General features: G+C 27.9%; 1 protein-coding gene and 1 long non-coding RNA gene across 2 annotated transcripts; both read right to left on the reverse strand.

Moving 5' to 3' along the window:
* Nucleotides 1-4,109: 4,109 nt before the first annotated feature.
* LOC142228075 (uncharacterized) lies at nucleotides 4,110-4,825 on the reverse strand. Its single transcript, XM_075298380.1, has 2 exons — nucleotides 4,379-4,825; nucleotides 4,110-4,316 (listed from the first exon to the last, which is right to left on the reverse strand). The coding sequence occupies exons 1-2, from the start codon at nucleotides 4,713-4,715 to the stop codon at nucleotides 4,312-4,314; spliced, it is 342 nt and encodes a 113-aa protein (XP_075154495.1). The 5' UTR covers nucleotides 4,716-4,825; the 3' UTR covers nucleotides 4,110-4,311.
* A 5,226-nt stretch (nucleotides 4,826-10,051) lies between these two features.
* LOC142229652 (uncharacterized) lies at nucleotides 10,052-11,189 on the reverse strand. The gene is made up of 2 exons (XR_012720449.1): nucleotides 10,943-11,189; nucleotides 10,052-10,265 (listed from the first exon to the last, which is right to left on the reverse strand). It is a non-coding gene; the product is annotated as an uncharacterized LOC142229652 (long non-coding RNA).
* Between the last annotated feature and the right edge of the window lie 9,580 nt (nucleotides 11,190-20,769).

Consider the following 20,769-nt stretch of genomic DNA (forward strand, 5'->3'; position numbering starts at 1 on the left):
AGATATACAATTTTGACAAAATTTTCTATAGAAATAAAATTTTGACAAAATTCTATATAGAAATAAAATTTTGACAAAATTTTCTATAAAAAATACAACTTTGACAACATTTTCTATAGAAATACAATTTTCAAAAAAAATTCTGTAGAAATAAAATTTTGACCAAATTTTCTATAGAAATAAAATTTTGACAAAATTCTATATAGGAATAAAAGTTTGACATAATTCTATACAGAAATAAAATTTTGACACAATTCTCTATAGAAATAAAATTTTGACAAAATTTTCTATAAAAAATAAATTTTGACAAAATTTTCTATAGAAATTAAATTTTGACAAAATTTTCTATAGAAACAAAATTTTGACAAAATTCAATATAGAAATAAAATGTTGACAAAATTTTCTATAGAAATAAAATTTTGACAAAATTCTATATAGAAATAAAAGTTTGACAAAATTCTATATAGAAATAAAATTTTGACAAAATTTTCAATAGAAATAAAATTTTGACAAAATTTTCTATAGAAGTAAAATGTTGACAAAATTTTCTATAGAAATAAAATTTTAACAAAATTTTCTATAGAAATACAATATTGACAAAATTTTCTATAGGAATAAAATTTTGACAAAATTTTCTATAAAAAGATAATTTTGACGAAATTTCTTTCTTTAAAAATTTTAATTTTTGTCAGTAATTTCTCCCTTTTTTATATATGGTAGATTTGTGGTGAAATTTTCTTCCAATTTTGGTAGATTATTGATGGCTAGTGGCAACTTTGCTCAGGAGTTGAGCGGTATATATTTTATGTCCATACTGTAGGTAATACTATACTGCGCAAGGTTGTAAGTACAGAATTCAGTGCTACTTCTTTTGTAAGTAAAGGAGGTTTTCAGTACTTAATGGTTTTTTATACTCTCCATCATGGGATGGGGGGTGTGTTGACTTTGTCATTCCTTTTGTAACACATCGAAGTATTGGTCTTAGAACCCAGAAAGTGTATATCTCTGGGTCGTGGGGAAATTCTTAGTCGATTTAGTGATGTCCGTCCGTCTGTTGAAATTACACAAACTTACGTAGTTGAATAGTTGAGTATTGATGTAGGTCAGAGGGAGCCACCGTAGTGCAATCGTTAGCATGCCCGCCTTGCATACACAAGGTCATGGGTTCTATTTCCGCTTCGACCGAACACCAAAAAGTTTTTCAGCGGTGGATTATCCCACCTCAGTAATGCTGGTGACATTTCTGAGGGTTTCAAAGCTTCTCTGTGGTTTCACTGCAATGTGGAACGCCGTTCGGACTCGGCTATAAAAAGGAGGTCCCTTGTCATTGAGCTTAACATGGAATCGGGCAGCACTCAGTGATAAGAGAGAAGTTCACCAATGTGGTATCACAATGGACTGAATAGTCTAAGTGAGCCTGATACATCGGGCTGCCACCTAACCTAATCTAACCTAGGTCGGATGCTATTGCAAATGGGCCATATCGCAAAGAAAATAACTTTCGTAAAAGAATGTAAACTCTTTCAATGTTGTACCAATATTTCTGATAAACCAATTATAAAATAAGTCGTGATATAGGGTACAAAAAGATTTTATTTGTTTTTTATTTGAATAAATGAAAACAACATTGTTTTGATTTCGACTAGATGTTTGCAGTGGAAACCAGTTATCCAATTGACGTTATGGATGCATTTTAATAAGCATTGTCTGAATCTCTGGGTCGAAATATGAAATAGTTTGTCTTGTGGATTCTGCCATGGAACTTTTATTCGACAGTCGAAATTCCAACAAAACTAAACGGCAAATGTGTTGCAGAAGGATTTAATCAATGTTGCTGAATCAACACTATTAGACAGATATACATCTATCTATAGCATATGATTTAAATTCCGCTTCGCGAATAGCTCACAATTTATTAATATATTATGAAATTTGCATCTTAGAGGTATTTTCATACTAACATATACATAAGAAAATATATAAATTTTAAAAATATGTCACGATATGATATTCTGAATTTCCTGTCCATTTTTTTTTTCTAAATTGAATTTGTAGCGGTATAAAATGATAATAGGTATATGGTCAGCTTGCACGCATATGGGCCATGTTTCGATATAGTTTTTTTATGAAATTGGAAATCTAGAGGTATTTTAAGCTTAATGTTCTAAATTTGGAAAATTTTGTCATAATTTTATTTCTATAGAAAATTTTCATCAAAATTTTATTTCTATAGAAAATTTTGTCAAAATTTTATTTCTATAGAAAATTTTGTCAAAATTTTATTTCTATAGAAAATTTTGTCAAAATTTTATTTCTATAGAACATTTTCATCAAAATTTTATTAATAGACAATTTTGTCAAAATTTTATTTCTTTAGAAAATTTTCGTCTAAATTTTATTTCTATAGAAAATTTTGCCAAAATTTTATTTCTATAGAAAATTTTCGTCAACATTTTATTTCTATAGAAAATTTAGTCAAAATTTTATTTTTATAGAAAATTTTATCAAAATTTTATTTCTATAGATAATTTTATTTCTATAGAAAATTTTCATCAACATTTTATTAATAGACAATTTTGTCAAAATTTTATTTCTATAGAAAATTTTGTCAAAGTTTTATTTTTATTGAAAATTTTGTCAAAATTTTATTTCTATAGAAAATTTTCGTCAAAATTTTATTTCTATAGCAAATTTTCGTCAAAATTTTATTTCTATAGAAAATTTAGTCAAAATTTTATTTTTATAGAAAATTTTCGTCAAAATTTTATTTCTATAGAAAATTTTCATCATCATTTTATTAATAGACAATTTTGTCAAAATTTTATTTCTTTAGAAAATTTTGTCAAAATTTTATTTCTTTAGAAAATTTTATCAAAATTTTATTTCTATAGAAAATTTTCATCAAAATTTTATTTCTATAGAAAATTTTCATCAACATTTCATTAATAGACAATTTTGTCAAAATTTTATTTCTATAGAAAATTTTGTCAAAATTTTATTTCTATAGAAAATTTTCGTCAAAATTTTATTTCTATAGAAAATTTTCGTCAAAATTTTATTTCTATAGAAAATTTTCTTCAAAATTTTATTTCTATAGAAAATTTTCTTCAAAACTTTATTTCTATAGAAAATTTTGTCACAATTTTATTTCTATAGATTTTTTTTAATTTTATTTCTATAAAAAGTTTTGTCAAAATTTTATTTCTATAGAAAGTTTTGTCAAAATTTAATTTCTATTGAAAATTTTGTCAAAATTTTATTTCTATAGAAAACTTTTTCATAATTTTATTTCTATAGAAAATTTTCGTCAACATTTTATTTCTATAGAAAATTTTCGTGAAAATTTTATTTCTATAGAAAATGTTCATCAAAATATTATTTCCGAAAAGTTGGTCAAAATTGTATGTCTATAGAAAATTGCTGTAACTATTTTATGTGGAGAAGTATATTTTGCAAAATGTTCCAAAATATTAAGAATTCTACCAATCTACCAAACGGTAAAAAAATCGGTAATTTTTGGTAGAATTCTACCAACTGTAGCAACCGAGGACATAACACGAATTTACCTGTCATGATTTTCTATATTTACTATAATCCTCATGTTCCGATATTCGGAAACACAAACCGCAAGAATTTAGTTTCTTATAACGAAAACACCGATATGCTATTGGAATCCCATCCAATATTAGTATGAACTTTTCATTAAAGAGCATACTGCGAAATTTTGTGTTTATATGAAAAATTTGAGGATTGCGATTCCGAATAGCGGAACATGGTACCCCCATATGCCACTCCATTACGAGGAGAAAGAAAACTATTGAATGCGTTCCATGGTGATTGTTATTTAAGATTCAGTCCGGTCGAACTTTTGGCCGTATATTATTTGTGAGCACTTTGACGATATACAAAAAAATATATAACAAAACACAACATATGTGAATCCAGTTTTCAAACGTTTTATTTTGTTTTGCATGTAGGAAAAATATTTCTATTCGACACAATTTCACCAAAATCAAAATTATTTATTTTAGCTTAACCAAAAAAATTCACATATTTGTCCCGTTCACTTATAATACTCTGGATTCTGCAATTCAAAAATACTATCTCAATTTATTAACTTTGTTAATTTTATTTTATTTTTTTAATAATTAAGTATTTTCTTTTTCCAATTTTGATTTGCATTATATAAAATAAAAAAAATATGAAAAAATTTATACAATGGATGGGAAGGTGAACGAGGGGGTAGACTATACAGCATTTCTGCACTGATTTTGATGATCACGTACTGTACCCTTGGGGCAATCAAATCTATCAGGCTGCAAAAGGAAACGATCGTCAAAACCTTCAGGCTCAACAACTGGCTTTGATTTTTGCTCACCTGTTGTGCCAGGTATTGGGGCCAATGGCACCTTCTCGGTGGAGGTTACAGTGACTGGTGTGGAAGGTTGGTCTTCAGCGGGTTTTTCATCACTATCGGTGAGACTGTGTTTCACATCGTTATAGGTTTTGGCTACGGTACTACCAAATTCCTTAGCTTTTGTTGCTACTGTATCGGCATAGGGTTTAAGTGTACATCCAGCATTTTTAAACCAAGCTGTAACCTGTCCATCTTTTTCTGGATCACCACATTCTTTTTTGGGTTCGTCTTCGGCTTTTGTTGTCGTTGTTGACAACACAATAAGGGCTAAAAATGTCCAAAGAAGTACGAATTTCATGGTTTTCTTGTAAATGTTGTGCTGTTGTTGGAAATGAACGAAAATAATCCGAAACCGTTTCCACGAATGTTGTTGCGTTAAAGACAAGCTGTAAGTAACTAACCGATAAAGTTGAGTGCGGCTTAGCGGCAACTTGTTTTCATTTTCATTTTACTTTGATTTAGTTTTTAAAATGCGCTCTGCTATCTCTCTTCGTATTCTATGCTCTCTGTCTGTTATCAATTTCGCCAAGCAATTTGAGCAAATCTTAGATTTGGAGTTGCCAGAGTTCTATTGGATATTTTAGGCACAAAGAGATTAGTTATGTATATATAGAAAATTTTGTCAACATTTTATTTCTATAGAAAATGTTGTTAAAATTTTATTCCTGTATAAAATTCTGTCAAAATTTTATTTCTATTAAAAATTTTTTAAAAATAATATTTCTATAAAAAATTTTGTTAAAATTTTAGTTCTATAGACAATTCTGTCAAAATTTTATTTCTATAGAAAATTTTGTCAAAATTTTATTTCTGTAGACAATTTTGTCAAAATTTTTTTAGTATAGAAAATTTTGTCAAAATTTTATTTCTATAGAAAATTTTGTCAAAATTCTATTGGATATTTTAGGCACAAAGAGATTAGTAATGTATATATAGGAAATTTTGTGAAAATTTTATTTCTATAGAAAATTTTGTCAAAATTTTATTTCTCTACAAAATTTTGTCAAAATTTTATTTCTATAGAAAATTTTGTCAAAATTTTATTTCTACAGAAAATTTTGTTTAATTATATTTCTATAGCAATTTTTGTCAAAATTTTATGTCTATAGAGAATGTTGTCAAAATTTATCTCTAGAAAATTTTATTTCAATAGAAAATTTTGTAAAAATTTTATTTCTATTGAAAATTTTGTAAAAATAGTATTTCTATAGAAAATTTTGTCAAAATTTTATTTCTATTAAAAATTTTTAAAAATATTATTTCTATAGAAAATTTTGTCAAAATTTTATTTTTATAGAAAATTTTGTCAAAAATTTATTTGTATAGAGAATTTTTTCAAAATTTTATTTCTATAGAAAATTTTGTCAAAATTTTATTTCTATAGAAATTTTTTTCAAAATTTTATTTTTGTAGGAAATTTTGTCAAAATTTTATTTTTATAGAAAATTTTGTTTCTATAGCAAATTTTGTCAAACTTTTATTTGTATAGAAAATTTTGTCAAAATTTCATTTCTATAGAAAATTTTGTCAAAATTTTATTTGTATAGCAATTTTTGTCAAAATTTTATGTCTATGGAGAATGTTGCCAAAATTTAATTCTATAGAAAATGTTGTCAAAATTTTATTTTTATAGACAATTTTGTTAAAATTTTATTTCTATAGAAAATTTTTAAAAATATTATTTCTATAGAAAATTTTGTCAAAATTTTATTTCCATAGAAAATTTTGTCAAAAATTTAATTTCTGTAGAAAATTTTGTCAAAATTTTATTTCTATAGAAAATTTTGTCAAAATTTTATTTCTATACAAAATTTTGTCAAAATTTTATTTCTATAGAAAATTTTGTCAAAATTTTATTTCTATAGAAATTTTTGTTTAATTATATTTCTATAGCAATTTTGTCAAAATTTTATGTCTATAGAGAATGTTGTCAAAATTTATTTCTATAGAAAATTTTATTTCAATAGAAAATTTTTTCAAAATTTTATTTCTAAATGGAAAACTTAATTTTCTTATCGAAACAATGTTAAATTTTAGGCAACAAAAAAAAAATTAAATTTTCCCCTTTATGGAAATTTATTTGGTGCACTTAATTTATTTTTATTTGCATTTTAATGCTATGTCAATACTTGTCGTATACTCGTTTGGTTCTTGTATGAAACTAACACGGTAAATGGTTCGATCTCCTCAGTAGCCAATTTCCTATCTTCCTAGAGTTTATTGTCTTCGGTCGTAAGAAGTGTAAGTGGACAAATTTTAGATCACCGGACACTCACGGGAGGTTTCACTATATTCTTAAAATGTTTGAAACATTACAAAAGCTCCTAAAACCATGCTATTTTTCACGATAATATTTGATAATTTCATATTGGTGTTGCCATATCGGTAGCGTAAATTAAATTCATACAGGCCTGTTCTGGTTTTCACACGTTGTCGCGTAATTGAATCGATTTGAAAACGAGGGTATTAGATTTGCGTGTTCGCACAACCACGGTTGCCACAGTTGGTAGATGTTTTGGTAAATTTTGCAAAATATTCCTCAGCACTTAAGAGGTACTTCAAAAATTTTCTATAGAAATAAAATTTTGACAAAATTTTCTATAGAAATAAAATTTTGACATAATTTTCTATAGAAATAAAATTTTGACAAAATTTCCTATAGAAATAAAATTTTGACAAAATTTCCTATAGAAATAAAATTTTGACAAAATTTTCTACAGAAATAAAATTTTGACAGAATTGTCTATAGAAATACAGTTTTAACAAAGTTTTCTCTAGAAATAATATTTTTAAAAATTTTTCAATAGAAATAAAATTTTTACAAAATTTTCTATAGAAATAAAATTTTGACAGAATTTTATATAGGAATAAAATTTTAACAACATTTTCTATAGAAATAAAATTTTGACAGAATATTATATAGGAATAAAACTTTAACAACAAATTTTGTCAAAATTTTGTTTCTATAGAAAAAATTTTGACAAAATTTTCTATAAAAATAAAATTTTGAAAAAAATTTCTATATAAATAAAATTTTGACAAAATTTTCTATAGAAATAAAATTTTGACAAAATTCTCTATACAAATAAATTTTTGACAAAATTTTCTATAAAAATATAATGTCGACAAAATTTTCTATAGAAATAATATTTTTAAAAAATTTTTAATAGAAATAAAATTTTGACAAAATTTTCTATAGAAATACTATTTTAACAAAATTTTCAATAGAAATAAAATTTTGACAAAATTTTCTATTGAAATAAAATTTTCTATAGAAATAAATTTTGACAACATTCTCTATAGACATAAAATTTTGACAAAAATTGCTATAGAAATATAATTAAACAAATTTTTCTATAGAAATAAAATTTTGAAAAAATTTTCTATAGAAATAAAATTTTGACAAAATTTTTTATAGAAATAAAATTTTGACAAAATTTTGTATAGAAATAAAATTTTGACAAAATTTTTTATAGAAATAAAATTTTGACAAAATTTTGTATAGAAATAAAATTTTGACAAAATTGTCTATAGAAATAAAATTTTGACAAAATTTTCTACAGAAATTAAATTTTTGAAAAATTTTTCTATGGAAATAAAATTTTGACAAAATTTTCTATAGAAATAATATTTTTAAAAATTTTTCAATAGAAATTAAATTTTGACAAAATTTTCTATAGAAATAAAATTTTAACAAAATTGTCTATAGAAATAAAATTTTGACAACATTTTCTATAGAATTAAATTTTGACAACATTCTCCATAGACATAAAATTTTGACAAAATTTTCTATAAAAATAAAATTTCGACAAAATTTTCTATAGAAATAATATTTTTAAAAAAATTTTAATAGAAATAAAATTTTGACAAAATTTTCTATAGAAATACTATTTTAACAAAATTTTCGATAGAAATAAAATTTTGACAAAATTTTCTATTGAAATAAAATTTTCTATAGAAATAAATGTTGACAACATTCTCTATAGACATAAAATTTTGACAAAAATTGCTATAGAAATATAATTAAACAAATTTTTCTATAGAAATAAAATTTTGAAAAAATTTTCTATAGAAATAAAATTTTGACAAAATTTTGCATAGAAATAAAATTTTGAAAAAATTTTCTATACAAAATAAAATTTTCACAAAATTCCCTATATATACATTACTAATCTCTGTGTGCCTAAAATATCCAATAGAATTTTGACAAAATTTTCTATAGAAATAAAATTTTGACAAAATTTTCTATAGTCCATAATATGATAGACTTTTACAAAATCTACAGACTCAAAATTTAAGTTGGCTAATGCACTAGGGTGGAACACAATTTTAGTAAAAAAAATATGGGAAACATTTAAATCTGAAGCAATTTTAAGGAAACTTCGCAAAAGTGTATTTATGATTTATCGCTCGATATATATGTTTTCGAAGTTTAGGAAAATTAGAGTCATTTTTACAACTTTTCGACTGAGCAGTGGCGATTTTACAAGGAAAATGTTGGTATTTTGACCATTTTTGTCGAAATCGGAAAAACATGTATATGGGAGCTATATCTAAATCTGAACCGATTTCAATCAAATTTGGCACACATGACTATATTACTAATTGTACTCCTAGTGCAAAATTTCAACCAAATTGGGCCAAAACTCTGGCTACTGGGGCCATATAAGTCCATATCGGGCGAAAAATATATATATGGAAGCTATATCTAAATCTGAACCGATTTCAATCAAATTTGGCACACATGACTATACTACCAATTGTACTCCTTCAGCAAAATTTCAAGCTAATCGGGAGAAAACTCTGGCTTCTGGGTCCATATAAGTGCATATCGGGCGAAAGATATATATGGGAGCTATATCTAAATCTGAACCGATTTGGCTGATATTTTGCAAGGTTTTCAAGATTCTTAAAATATTTGGATGTACGGTATTTCAAGAAAATCGGTTGATAAACACGCTAACTATGACCACATCGGTGATAAATATATATGGCAGCTATATTTAAATCTGAACCGATTTTTTCCAAAACCAATAGCGATTGTCTCTGTCCCAAGAAACGGCCCTATGCCAAATTTGAGGACGATCGGACTTAAATTGCGAGCTGTACTTTGTGCACAAAATTAATAAATCGACTCAGAATTTAATTCTAAGCCGATCGGTATACTAAAAGATGGGTCTATGGCCACTATTTCTTGGCGTTACATACAAATGCACAAACTTATTATACCCTGTACCACAGTAGTGGTGGAGGGTATAATTATTAGAGTAAAGGAAACTTTCTCCAAACATAATAATTCCATGAACTAAAATAAAGTTAAATTGGCTTTAGTGAAATAGAGAGTTAACTTTTTTTTGAGTGTAGTGATGTCGAAGATATCAAGAATTTTCAATAAATGTCAAATTTCTTACTAACCCCCTGGGCTAGTGAAGTTATACTCACCTCGATTTACGTCAAAATTTTACCAATGGTAAATAAAAAGTTTCGCTTTCGAACAGGCCCTTATTCACAAAAGAGCCAGAAACAGTTTTTAGTGTCAAATAGCATATTTCTAATGCCATCTAGCGGAAACTCATTGGGCTTATACAATGCGAGATACGGATTAATAACGCCTCTTTAGAAAATATATATTCATTATTCCTTTTACTGGACGCCGTGAAAACATTATTTATTTTAATTCCGCCAACAAAATACAATTGCTTGAAAAGTACATTGCAACTTATATCAATATAACAATAAATTATTAAAAATTATTAATACTTTTTCATCAACACTCTCAAAACAAAGATGAAATAAATTTTTTTGTTCTGCTCCACAAACTCTCTTTATTGTTTTGTTTCTCATTTGTCTAAAATAAAGAAAATAATCAAACCTCACAGTTATTTGTTCTTATTCAATTTTATAAAAAAAAAATATATATAATTAATTTTCGATTTAAACCTAACCCAGCAAAAAAAGCGTCGCCAAAAAAGTAATGGAAATTTTCTTTTTGGATCCGGAAGTAGTGCAAAAGTGACACAGAAGCGATGAATTTAACATGGGCTTGTCATTTCAAAAGCCATTGCACTGAATTTGCATCATTTCTTTAGGTGTGATCCGAATTCAATGTTTTGGATGTAAATTAAAAAAATCTGTGATATTTTGTCAAACAATTTTTATAATGTTTTATAATTTTTAATGGATTCTAACGCTTGTCGGAAACTTTTGTCCTCAAATATTTTCAAAAATTCACAATTTTTTCAGATTGGATTTAGCATTTTTTTTTTCGACAAAATTTAAATGATGTGTACCATTTTATGAATTCTTACTCTGTTTTTAAACTATTTGAAGCAAAAAAAAGTTAAAATTACCCATTAAATGTATGAAAAAACCAAGTTATAAAACATTCAATTGAAAGAACTTCCTGGGTAGTTAAATAAATAACATCATTGGGAGTGCATCTTCTGGAAATGATTTTAAAGTTGTGCCTTTGGAAGAACTTCCAAAAATTTTTTTGCTGGGAAGTTAATAATGGATTTTACTTACACTCGTATAAGGACTTTCTCCAGTAGTTTCGATATTTTTACGCGGGATACATGCTCCAGTGTGTGTTCTATAGCTGCAATTTCGCACATGAATTTGCAGTGCTTTGCCTTGATGTCTGTTTTCGAAATTTGATAGAGGCAAAGTGTAAACATTTACGACCCCGATAATTATTCCGAGGACTAATATCCATATTTTCAGAAGAGTTGAGTTCATTTTATATTGGAGTTTTTAGTGACAATTATTTCTATGCAACTGATAAATTGATAGTGATTTTCGCATTTATAAATGTCTTTTCCTATCTATTATGAATCATATCTTATATATGCTCTTAACCACTATGTGGTCAGGGTATAATAATTTTGATCTACGTGCAAAAGGGTGGACTGCAATTTTAGACACAAAACAAAAACAATAAAAACAAGTAAGGATAGTCTAAAGTCGGGCGGGGCCGACTATATTATACCCTTCACCACTTTGTAAGTCCAAATTTTCGATACCATATCAAATCCGTCCATGTGTTGGGGGCTATATGAATCCATACACATATATTCTGTATATCTGAGCAGATCTGTACAGAGTTCTGCAATACTTATTGATTTTACATTTAAGTCAGCTAATGCGCTGAGGTGGAACACAATGTTAGTAAAAAAATATAGGAAACATTTAAATATGAACCAATTTTGAGGCAACTTCGCAAAAGTGTATTTATGATTTATCGGTCGATAGATGTGTAATAGAGTAATAGGAAAATTTGAGTAATTTTGATAAGTTTTCGACTTAGCAGTGGCGTTTTGATAAGGAAAATGTAGGTATTTCGGCCAGTTTTGCCTAAATTGGAAAAACATATATATGGAATCTATATCGAAATCTGAACCGATTGCAATCAAATTTCACAAGCATAGTTACTATGTTGAATCTACTCCCTGTGAACAATTTCACGTAAATCGGATAAGAACTTTGACCTCTGTGGTCATATGACCGAAAATCGGTCGAAAGATATATATGGGAGCTATATCAAAATCTGAACCGATTTCAACCAAAATAAACACGCATATGCAGAACCTTAATTCTACTGCCTGTGCAAAGTTTCAAGTTCAATTCTACTCCCTCTGCTAAATTTCACGTAAATGAGAGTAGCACTTTTGCCTCTGTGAGCATATTAGTCCAAATCTGGCGAATGATATATATGGGAGCTATATCTAAATCTGAACCGACTTCAACGAAATTTTGCACAATTAACGATACTATAAAACGTACTCCTTGTGCAAAATTTCAAGCAACTCAGGGCAAAACTCTGGCTTTTGAGGCCATATAAATCCAAATCGGACGAAAGATATATATGGGAGCTATATCTTAATCGGAACCGATTTTAACCAAATTAAGCACACGTAACGATACTATTAAACGTACTCATTGTGCAAAATTTTAAGCAAATCAGGGCAAAACTCTGGCTTTTGGGGCCATATAAGTCCAAATCGGGCGAAAAATATATATGGAAGCTATATATAAATCTGAACCGATTTAGCTGATATTTGGCAGTTTTTACGGGACTGGCAAAATATTCAGATGTACAAAAATTGAAGAACGTCGGTTCATAAATATGTGAATTATGATCAAATCGGTGATAACTATATATGGCAGCTATATCTAAATCTCAACCGATTTTTTCCGAAATCAATAGCGATTGTCTTCTACCCGAAGAAAGACGTTATGTCAAATTTGAGGACGATCGGACTTAAACTGCGACCTGTACTTTGTGCACAAAATTACATATGCAGACAGACGGACACGCTAAATCGACTCAGAATTTAATTCTAAGCCGATCGGTATACTAAAAGATGGGTCTATGACAATTATTTCTTGGCGTTACATACAAATGCACAAACTTATTATACCCTGTACCACAGTAGTGGTGAAGGGTATAAAAAGTGTTGTTCCACCAAAACAACGCACCGTGCCACAAGTCATTGAGAACGATGACAAAAATTCATGAATTGGGCTTCGAATTGCTTCCCCACCCACCGTATTCTCCAGATCTGGCCCCTAGCGACCTTTTCTTGTTCTCAGACCTCGAAAGGATGCTCACAGGGAAAATATTTGGCTGCAATGAAGAGGTGATCGCCGAAACTGAGGCCTATTTTGAGGCAAAACCGAAGCAGTACTACCAAAATGGTATCCAAAAATTGGAAGGTCATTATAATCGTTGTATCGCTCTTGAACGGAATTATGTTGAATAATAAAAAATAATAAAAATTTTGACAAAAAAATGTGTTTTTCTTTGTTAGACCGGGGACTTATCAGCAAACCTGTTATCTATTTCTAATCAGAGTACTAAATCTGGAAGGCATCAGTTCAGATTTAGATATAGCTCCCATATTCATCATTCACTCGGGATGCACTTTCCATTATGTGTGCTAATTTTGATTGAAATGGGTTCACAGTTACATACAGCTCCCAGCGAGTAGAATTAGCATTCTAGCTTCGAATGCCAAATTTGATGTATAAAGTGGTGAAATAGGTCCAATCCGACTTTAGTCTTTATTTGTTTCATCTAACATGGACTCCAAGTGGACTGACTCACAATTTAGAAGACTAAATTAAATACTTTTAAGATACCATCGATACGATCGGCAAATGTAACCAAAACCCAAGGAATTCGATTTTTTTTTTAACTTTATACCCAATCCATGGCCGAAGGTACATAAACTTCAGCTTGGCCAAACATTCGCCCGTATATACTTGTTGCCACATTTTAGGATTAATGTATTTAATTTCAAATGAAGATGCAATTGCAGTTGTAAACAACTATTTTAAAGACCTTGAGGAAAACTATTTTAATCAAGGGATAGAATTGCTAGAAAAGCGTTGAAATAAGTGTATTGACGTTTCATGAGATTATATTGAAAAATAAAAATATTTTTGTAAAACTAACTATTCTCTTTCATTGATAGGCTACCAAGTTTTCGAATCGCCCTCGTAGTCTACAATTCTATTAATACCTCAATATTGTGGTCCCTTCGAGAATTCAATTTAATATCTAGAGCTTATAATTTAGATTTTCAGAAATAATTTATTAATAACCATACATGGGATTTATTTTTGTGGACATGAGTTTATGTCCACAAATAAATCTCATGTATGGTAAACGAAATCGTAAGGTGATGAATTATCATTATTTTAAAGCATACTACATTGCTGTAGGAATGACACAAATGCTCTTGGTACTTACCCAATTTTTGCTGGGTAAGTTTAGATCTCATATAAGCTAAATATGGATCATTGTACCCAAAACATTATGAAATTAATATCTATACTCCTTCAAATCTTGTATAGAAATAAAATATTGACAAAATTTTCTATAGACATAAAATTTTGATAAAATTTTCTGTAGAAATAAAATGTTGACAAAATTTTCTATAGGAATAAAAATTTGACAATATTATTTATAGAAATAAAATTTTGACAAAATTATCTATAGAAATAAAACTTTGAGAAAATGTTCTATAGAACTAAAATTTGACAATATTCTCAATAGAAATAAAATTTTAACAAAATTGTCAATAGAAATACAATTTTGACAAAATTTTCTATAGAAATAAAATTTTAACAAAATTTTCTATAGAAATAAAATTTTGACAAAATGTTCTATAGAACTAAAATTTGACAAAATTTTCTATAGAAATAAAATTTTGACATAATTCTATAAAGAAATAAAATTTTGCAAAATTTTCTATAAAAATAATATTTTGACAAAATTTTCTATAGAAATAAAATTGTGACAAAATTTACTATAGAAATAAAACGTTGACAAAATATTCTATAGAAATAAAATTTTGACAAAATGTTCTATAGAAATAAAATTTTGACAAAATTTTCAATAGAAACAAGTATATACGGCCGTAAGTTCGGCCAGGCCGAAGCTTATGTACCCTCCATCATGGATTGCGTAGAAACTTCTTCTAAACACTGCCATCCAGAATCGAATTACTTAAGTTGCGGTAACGCTTGCCGATGGCAAGATATCTTAAAACCTCCTAACAACATCTTCAAAATTGTATGTAAGTCCATACGTGGTATATATTAAATCAAAAAAGATCGATCCAATACGTATATAATTCAGTTTGACAAAGTAGACATAAAATTTTGACAAAATTTTCTACAGAAATAAAATTTTCACAAAATTTTCTATAGAAATAAAAATTTTGACAAAATTTTCTATAGAAAGAAAATTTTGACAAAATTTTCTACAGAAATAAAATTTTAACAAAATTTTCTATAGAAATAAACTTTTGACAAAATTTTCTATAGAAATAAAATCTTGGTAGATTATTTTTGGCTCGAGTGGCAACCATGATTATGAACCGAATAAAATTTGAACAAAATCTTCTATAGAAATAAAATTTTGACAATGATGAAAATTTTATTATGAACCGAATAAAATTTTAACAAAACTTTCTCTAGAAATAAAATTTTGACAAAATTTTCTCTAGAAATAAAATTTTGGTAGATTATTTTTGGCTCTAGTGGCAACCATGATTATGAACCGATATGGACCAATTTTTGTGTGATTGGACCAATTTTGGTATGGTTGTTAGCGACCATATACTAACACCACGTTCCTAATTTGAACCGGATCGGATGAATTTTGCTCCTCCAAGAGGCTCCGGATGTCAAATCTGGAGAACGTTTTATATGGGGGCTATATATAATTATGGACCGATATGGACCAATTCTGCCACGGCTGTTAAAGATCATATACTAACACCATGTTCCAAATTACAACCGGATTGGATGAAATTTGCTTCTCTTGGAGACTTCGCAAGCCAAATCTGGGGATCGGTTTATATGGGGGCTATATATAATTATGAACCGATGTGGACCAATTTTTGCATGGTTGTTAGAGACCATATACCAATATCATGTACCAAATTTCAGGCGGATCGGATGAAATTTGCTTCTCTTTGAGGCTCCGCAACCCAAACCTGGGGATCGGTTTATATGGGCGCTATATATAATTATGGACCGATGTGAACCAATTTTTGCACGGTTATTAGAGACCATATACCAATACCATGTACCAAATTTCAGCCGGATCGGATGCAATTTGCTTCTCTTTGAGGCTTCGCAAGCCAAATTTGGAGATCGGTTTATATGGGGTCTATATATAATTATGGACCGATGTGGACCAATTTTTGCATGGTTGTTAGAGACCATATACCAACATCATGTACCAAATTTCAGCCGGATCGGATGAAATTTGCTTCTTTTAGAGGCTCCACAAGCCAAATCTGGGGATGGGTTTATATGGGGGCTATATATAATTAAGGACCGATATGGACCAATTTTTGCACGGTTGTTAGAGACCATATACCAACATCATGTACCAAATTTCAGCCGGATCGGATGAAATGTGCTTCTCTTTGAGGCTCCGCAAGCCAAATCTGGGGATCGGTTTATATGGGGGCTATATATAATTATGGACCGATGTGGACCAATTTTTGCATGGTTGTTAGAGACCATATACCAACATCATGTACCAAATTTCAGCCGGATCGGATGAAATTTGCTTCTTTTAGAGGCTCCACAAGCCAAATCTGGGGATCGGTTTATATGGGGGCTATATATAATTAAGGACCGATATGGACCAATTTTTGCACGGTTGTTAGAGACCATATACCAACACCATGTACCAAATTTCAACCAGATCGGATGAAATTTGCTTCTCTTTTAGGCTCCGCAAGCCAAATCTGGGGATCGGTTTATATGGGGGCTATATATAATTATGAACCGATGTGGACCAATTTTTGCGTGGTTGTTAGAGACCATATACCAACACCATATACCAAATTTCAGCCGGATCGGATGAAATATGCTTCTGTTAGAGGCTCCATAAGCCAAATCTGAGGGTCCCTTTATATGGGGGCTATACGTAAAAGTGGACCGATATGGCCCATTTTCAATACCATCCGACCTACATCGATAACAACTACTTGTGCCAAGTTTCAAGTCGATAGCTTGTTTCGTTCGGAAGTTAGCGTGATTTCAACAGACGGACGGACGGACGGACGGAAGTGCTTAGATCGACTCAGAATTTCACCACGACCCAGAATATATATACTTTATGGGGTCTTAGATCAATATTTTGATGTGTTACAAACGGAATGACAAAGTTAATATACCCCCATCCTATGATGGAGGGTATAAAAAAACGTTGACAACATTTTCTATAGAAATAAAATTTTGACATAATTCTATAAAGAAATAAAATTTTGACAAAATTTTCCATAGAAATAAAACGTTGACAAAATTTTCTACAGAAATACAATTTTGACAAAATTTACTATAGAAATAAAACGTTGACAAAATATTCTATAGAAATAAAATTTTGACAAAATTTTCTATAGAAATAAAATTTTGACAAAATTTTCAATAGAAATAAAACGTTGACAAAATTTTCTATAGAAATAAAATTTTGACATAATTCTATAAGGAAATAAATTTTTTACAAAATTTTTAATAGAAATAAAATGTTGACAAAATTTTCAATAGAAACAAAATTTTGACAAAATTTTCTACACAAATAAAATTTTGACAAGATTTTCTATAGAAATACAATCTTGACAAAATTTGGCAAAATTTTCTTTAGAAATAAAATTTTAACAAAATTTTCTACAGAAATAAAATTTTGACAAAATTTTCTATAGAAATAAAGTTTTGACAAAATTTTCTATAGAAATCAAATGTTGACAAAATTTTCTATAGAAATACAATTTTGAGAAAAATTTCTATAGAAAACAATTTTGACAAAAATGTCTATACAAATAAAATTTTGACACAATTTTCTATAGAAATACAATTTTGACAAAATTTTCTATAGAAAGACAATTTTGACAAAATTTTCTATAGAAAACAATTTTGACAAAAATTTCTATACAAATAAAATTTTGACACAATTTGCTATAGAAATACAATTTTGACAAAATTTTCTATAGAAATAAAATGTTGACATAATTCTATAAAAAAAAAAAAACAAGTAAGCAAAGTCTAAAGTCAGGCGGGGCTGACTATATATGCACCACTTTGTAGATCTAAATTTTTGATAGTATATCACATCCGTTAAATGTGTTGGGGGCTATATATAAAGGTTTGTCCCAAATACATACATATCACTCGATCTCGACATAATTTGATAGACTTCTACAAAATCTATAGACTCAAAATTTAAGTCGGCTAATGTACTAGGGTGAAACACAATGTTAGTAAAAAAATATGGGAAACATTTAAATCTGAAGCAATTTTAAGGAAACTTCGCAAAAGTTTATTTATGATTTATCGCTCGATATATAGGTATTAAAAGTTTAGAGAAACTAGAGTCATCTTTACAACTAAGCAGTGGCGATTTTACAAGGAAAATGTTGGTATTTTGACCATTTTTGTCGAACTCAGAAAAACATATATATGGGAGCTATATCTAAATCTGAATCGATTTCAACCATATTTGGCACTCATAGCTATAATGATAATTCTACTCCCTGTGCAGAATTTCATCTAAATCGGAGCAAAAAATTAGCCTCTGTGGTCATATGAGTATAAATCGGGCGAACGATATATATGGGAGCTATATCTAAATCTGAACCGATTTCAACCAAATTTGGCACACATGACTACACTACTAATTGTACTCCTAGTGCAAAATTTCAACCAAATTGGGGTAAAACTCTAGCTTCTGGAACCGTATTAGTCCATATCGGGCGAAAGATATATATGGGAGCTATATCTAAATCTGGACCGATTTCTTCCAAAATCAATAGGGATCCAAAACACATGTGCCAAATTTGAAGTTGATTGGACTAAAACTGCGACCTAGACTTTGATTACAAAAGTGTGTTCACGGACAGACGGACATCGCTATATCGACTGAAGAGCCCACCCTGAGCATTTTTGCCAAAGACACCATGTGTCTATCTCGTCTCCTTCTGGGTGTTGCAAACATATGCACTAACTTATAATACCCTGTTCCACAGTGTGGCGCAGGGTATAATAAATTTTTGATAAAATTTTCTATAAAAATAACATTTTGACAACATTTTCTATAGAAATAAAATTGTTACACACTTTTGTATAGAAATACAATTTTGACAAAATTTTCTATAGAAATAAAATTTTAACAAAATTTTCTATAGAAATAAAATTTTAACAAAATTTTCTATAGAAATAAAATTTTAACAAAATTTTCTATAGAAAACAAAATTTTGACATAATTCTATAAAGAAATAAAATTTTGACAACATTTTCCATATAATTAAAATTTTGAAAAAATTTTCTATAGAAATAAAATTTTGACAAAATTTTCTATACAAATAAAATTTTGACACAATTTTCTATAGATATACAATTTTGATAACATTTTCTATAGAAATACAATTTTGACAAAATTTTCTATTGAAATAAAATTTTGACAAAATTTTCTATAGAAATAAAATTTTGAAAAATTTTCTATTGAAATAAAATTCTGACAAAATTTTCTAAAGAAATGAAAATTTGTCAAAATTTTCTACAGAAATAAAATTTTGACTACATTTTTTATAGAAATAAAATTTTGTCAAAATTTTCTATAGAAACAAAGACAATATAACAAATTTTCTGAGATCAAAGACAATAATAACGATTGAAGAGAAGCCAACAATAACAAACAAAACGAATGAAGATAGAGGAAGCACGCTCAAAAACAAACCCAGCCAAATACATTCAAATCGATGATTTGAGTTTGGCAAAGGAAAAGAGATATGCTTGCAAAATTTGTTTAGGCAGTAGCCGACTATCAAACCCTTTTTCGGAAGGTTCAAGTGTAGTTCACATTGGGTTGAGTGAATTGCCCGAATTTATTCTGATAATTGATTGATAGTTTTGCTGCAAGTAGAGGATGCTGATGAGGAATGTGGTAATTCCGAAACAGCTGTACATCCAACCATCTTGCAGTCTATAGGGCTGTGCCCAAATAAATTTGACAAGCATAATTTTCTTGTGTTGGTTAAGCTACACTTGTAGTTTAGTCAATGCATGGCTTTAAGCTGAGATCAAAAACAACAAGAAATACAATTTTGACAAAATTTTCTATAGAAATAAAATTTTAACAAAATTTTCTATAGAAAACAAAATTTTGACATAATTCTATAAAGAAATAAAATTTTGACAACATTTTCCATATAATTAAAATTTTGAAAAAATTTCCTATAGAAATAAAATTTTGACAAAATTTTCTATACAAATAAAATTTTGACACAATTTTCTATAGATATACAACTTTGACAAAATTTTCTATAGAAATACAATTTTGACAAAATTTTCTATAGAAATAAAATTTTGACAAAATTTTCTATCTAAATAAAATTTTGAAAAATTTTCTATTGAAATAAAATTCTGACAACATTTTCTAAAGAAATGAAAATTTGTCAAAATTTTCTACAGAAATAATATTTTGACAACATTTTTTATGGAAATAAAATTTTGTCAAAATTTTCTATAGAAACAAAATTTTGTCAAAATGTTCTATAGAAATAAAATTGTGTCAAAATTTTCTATAGAAATAAAATTTTGTCAAAATTTTCTATAGAAATAAAATTTTTACAAAACTTTCTATAGCATTAAAATTTGTAAGAAATTTTCTGTAGAAATAAAATTTTTACAAAACTTTCTATAAAAGTGAAATTTTTTGTTTGGTAGTTTTTTTTTTTTTTTGTTTTGACAAAATATTCTAAAATTGGTAGTTTTTTCACAAAATATGGTAAAATTTTCTACAAATTTTGCTAGATTATTTTTGGCTCGGG

Source organism: Haematobia irritans, chromosome 3, assembly GCF_050003625.1.
Source record: "Haematobia irritans isolate KBUSLIRL chromosome 3, ASM5000362v1, whole genome shotgun sequence".
Taxonomy (NCBI): Eukaryota; Metazoa; Arthropoda; class Insecta; order Diptera; family Muscidae; genus Haematobia; species Haematobia irritans.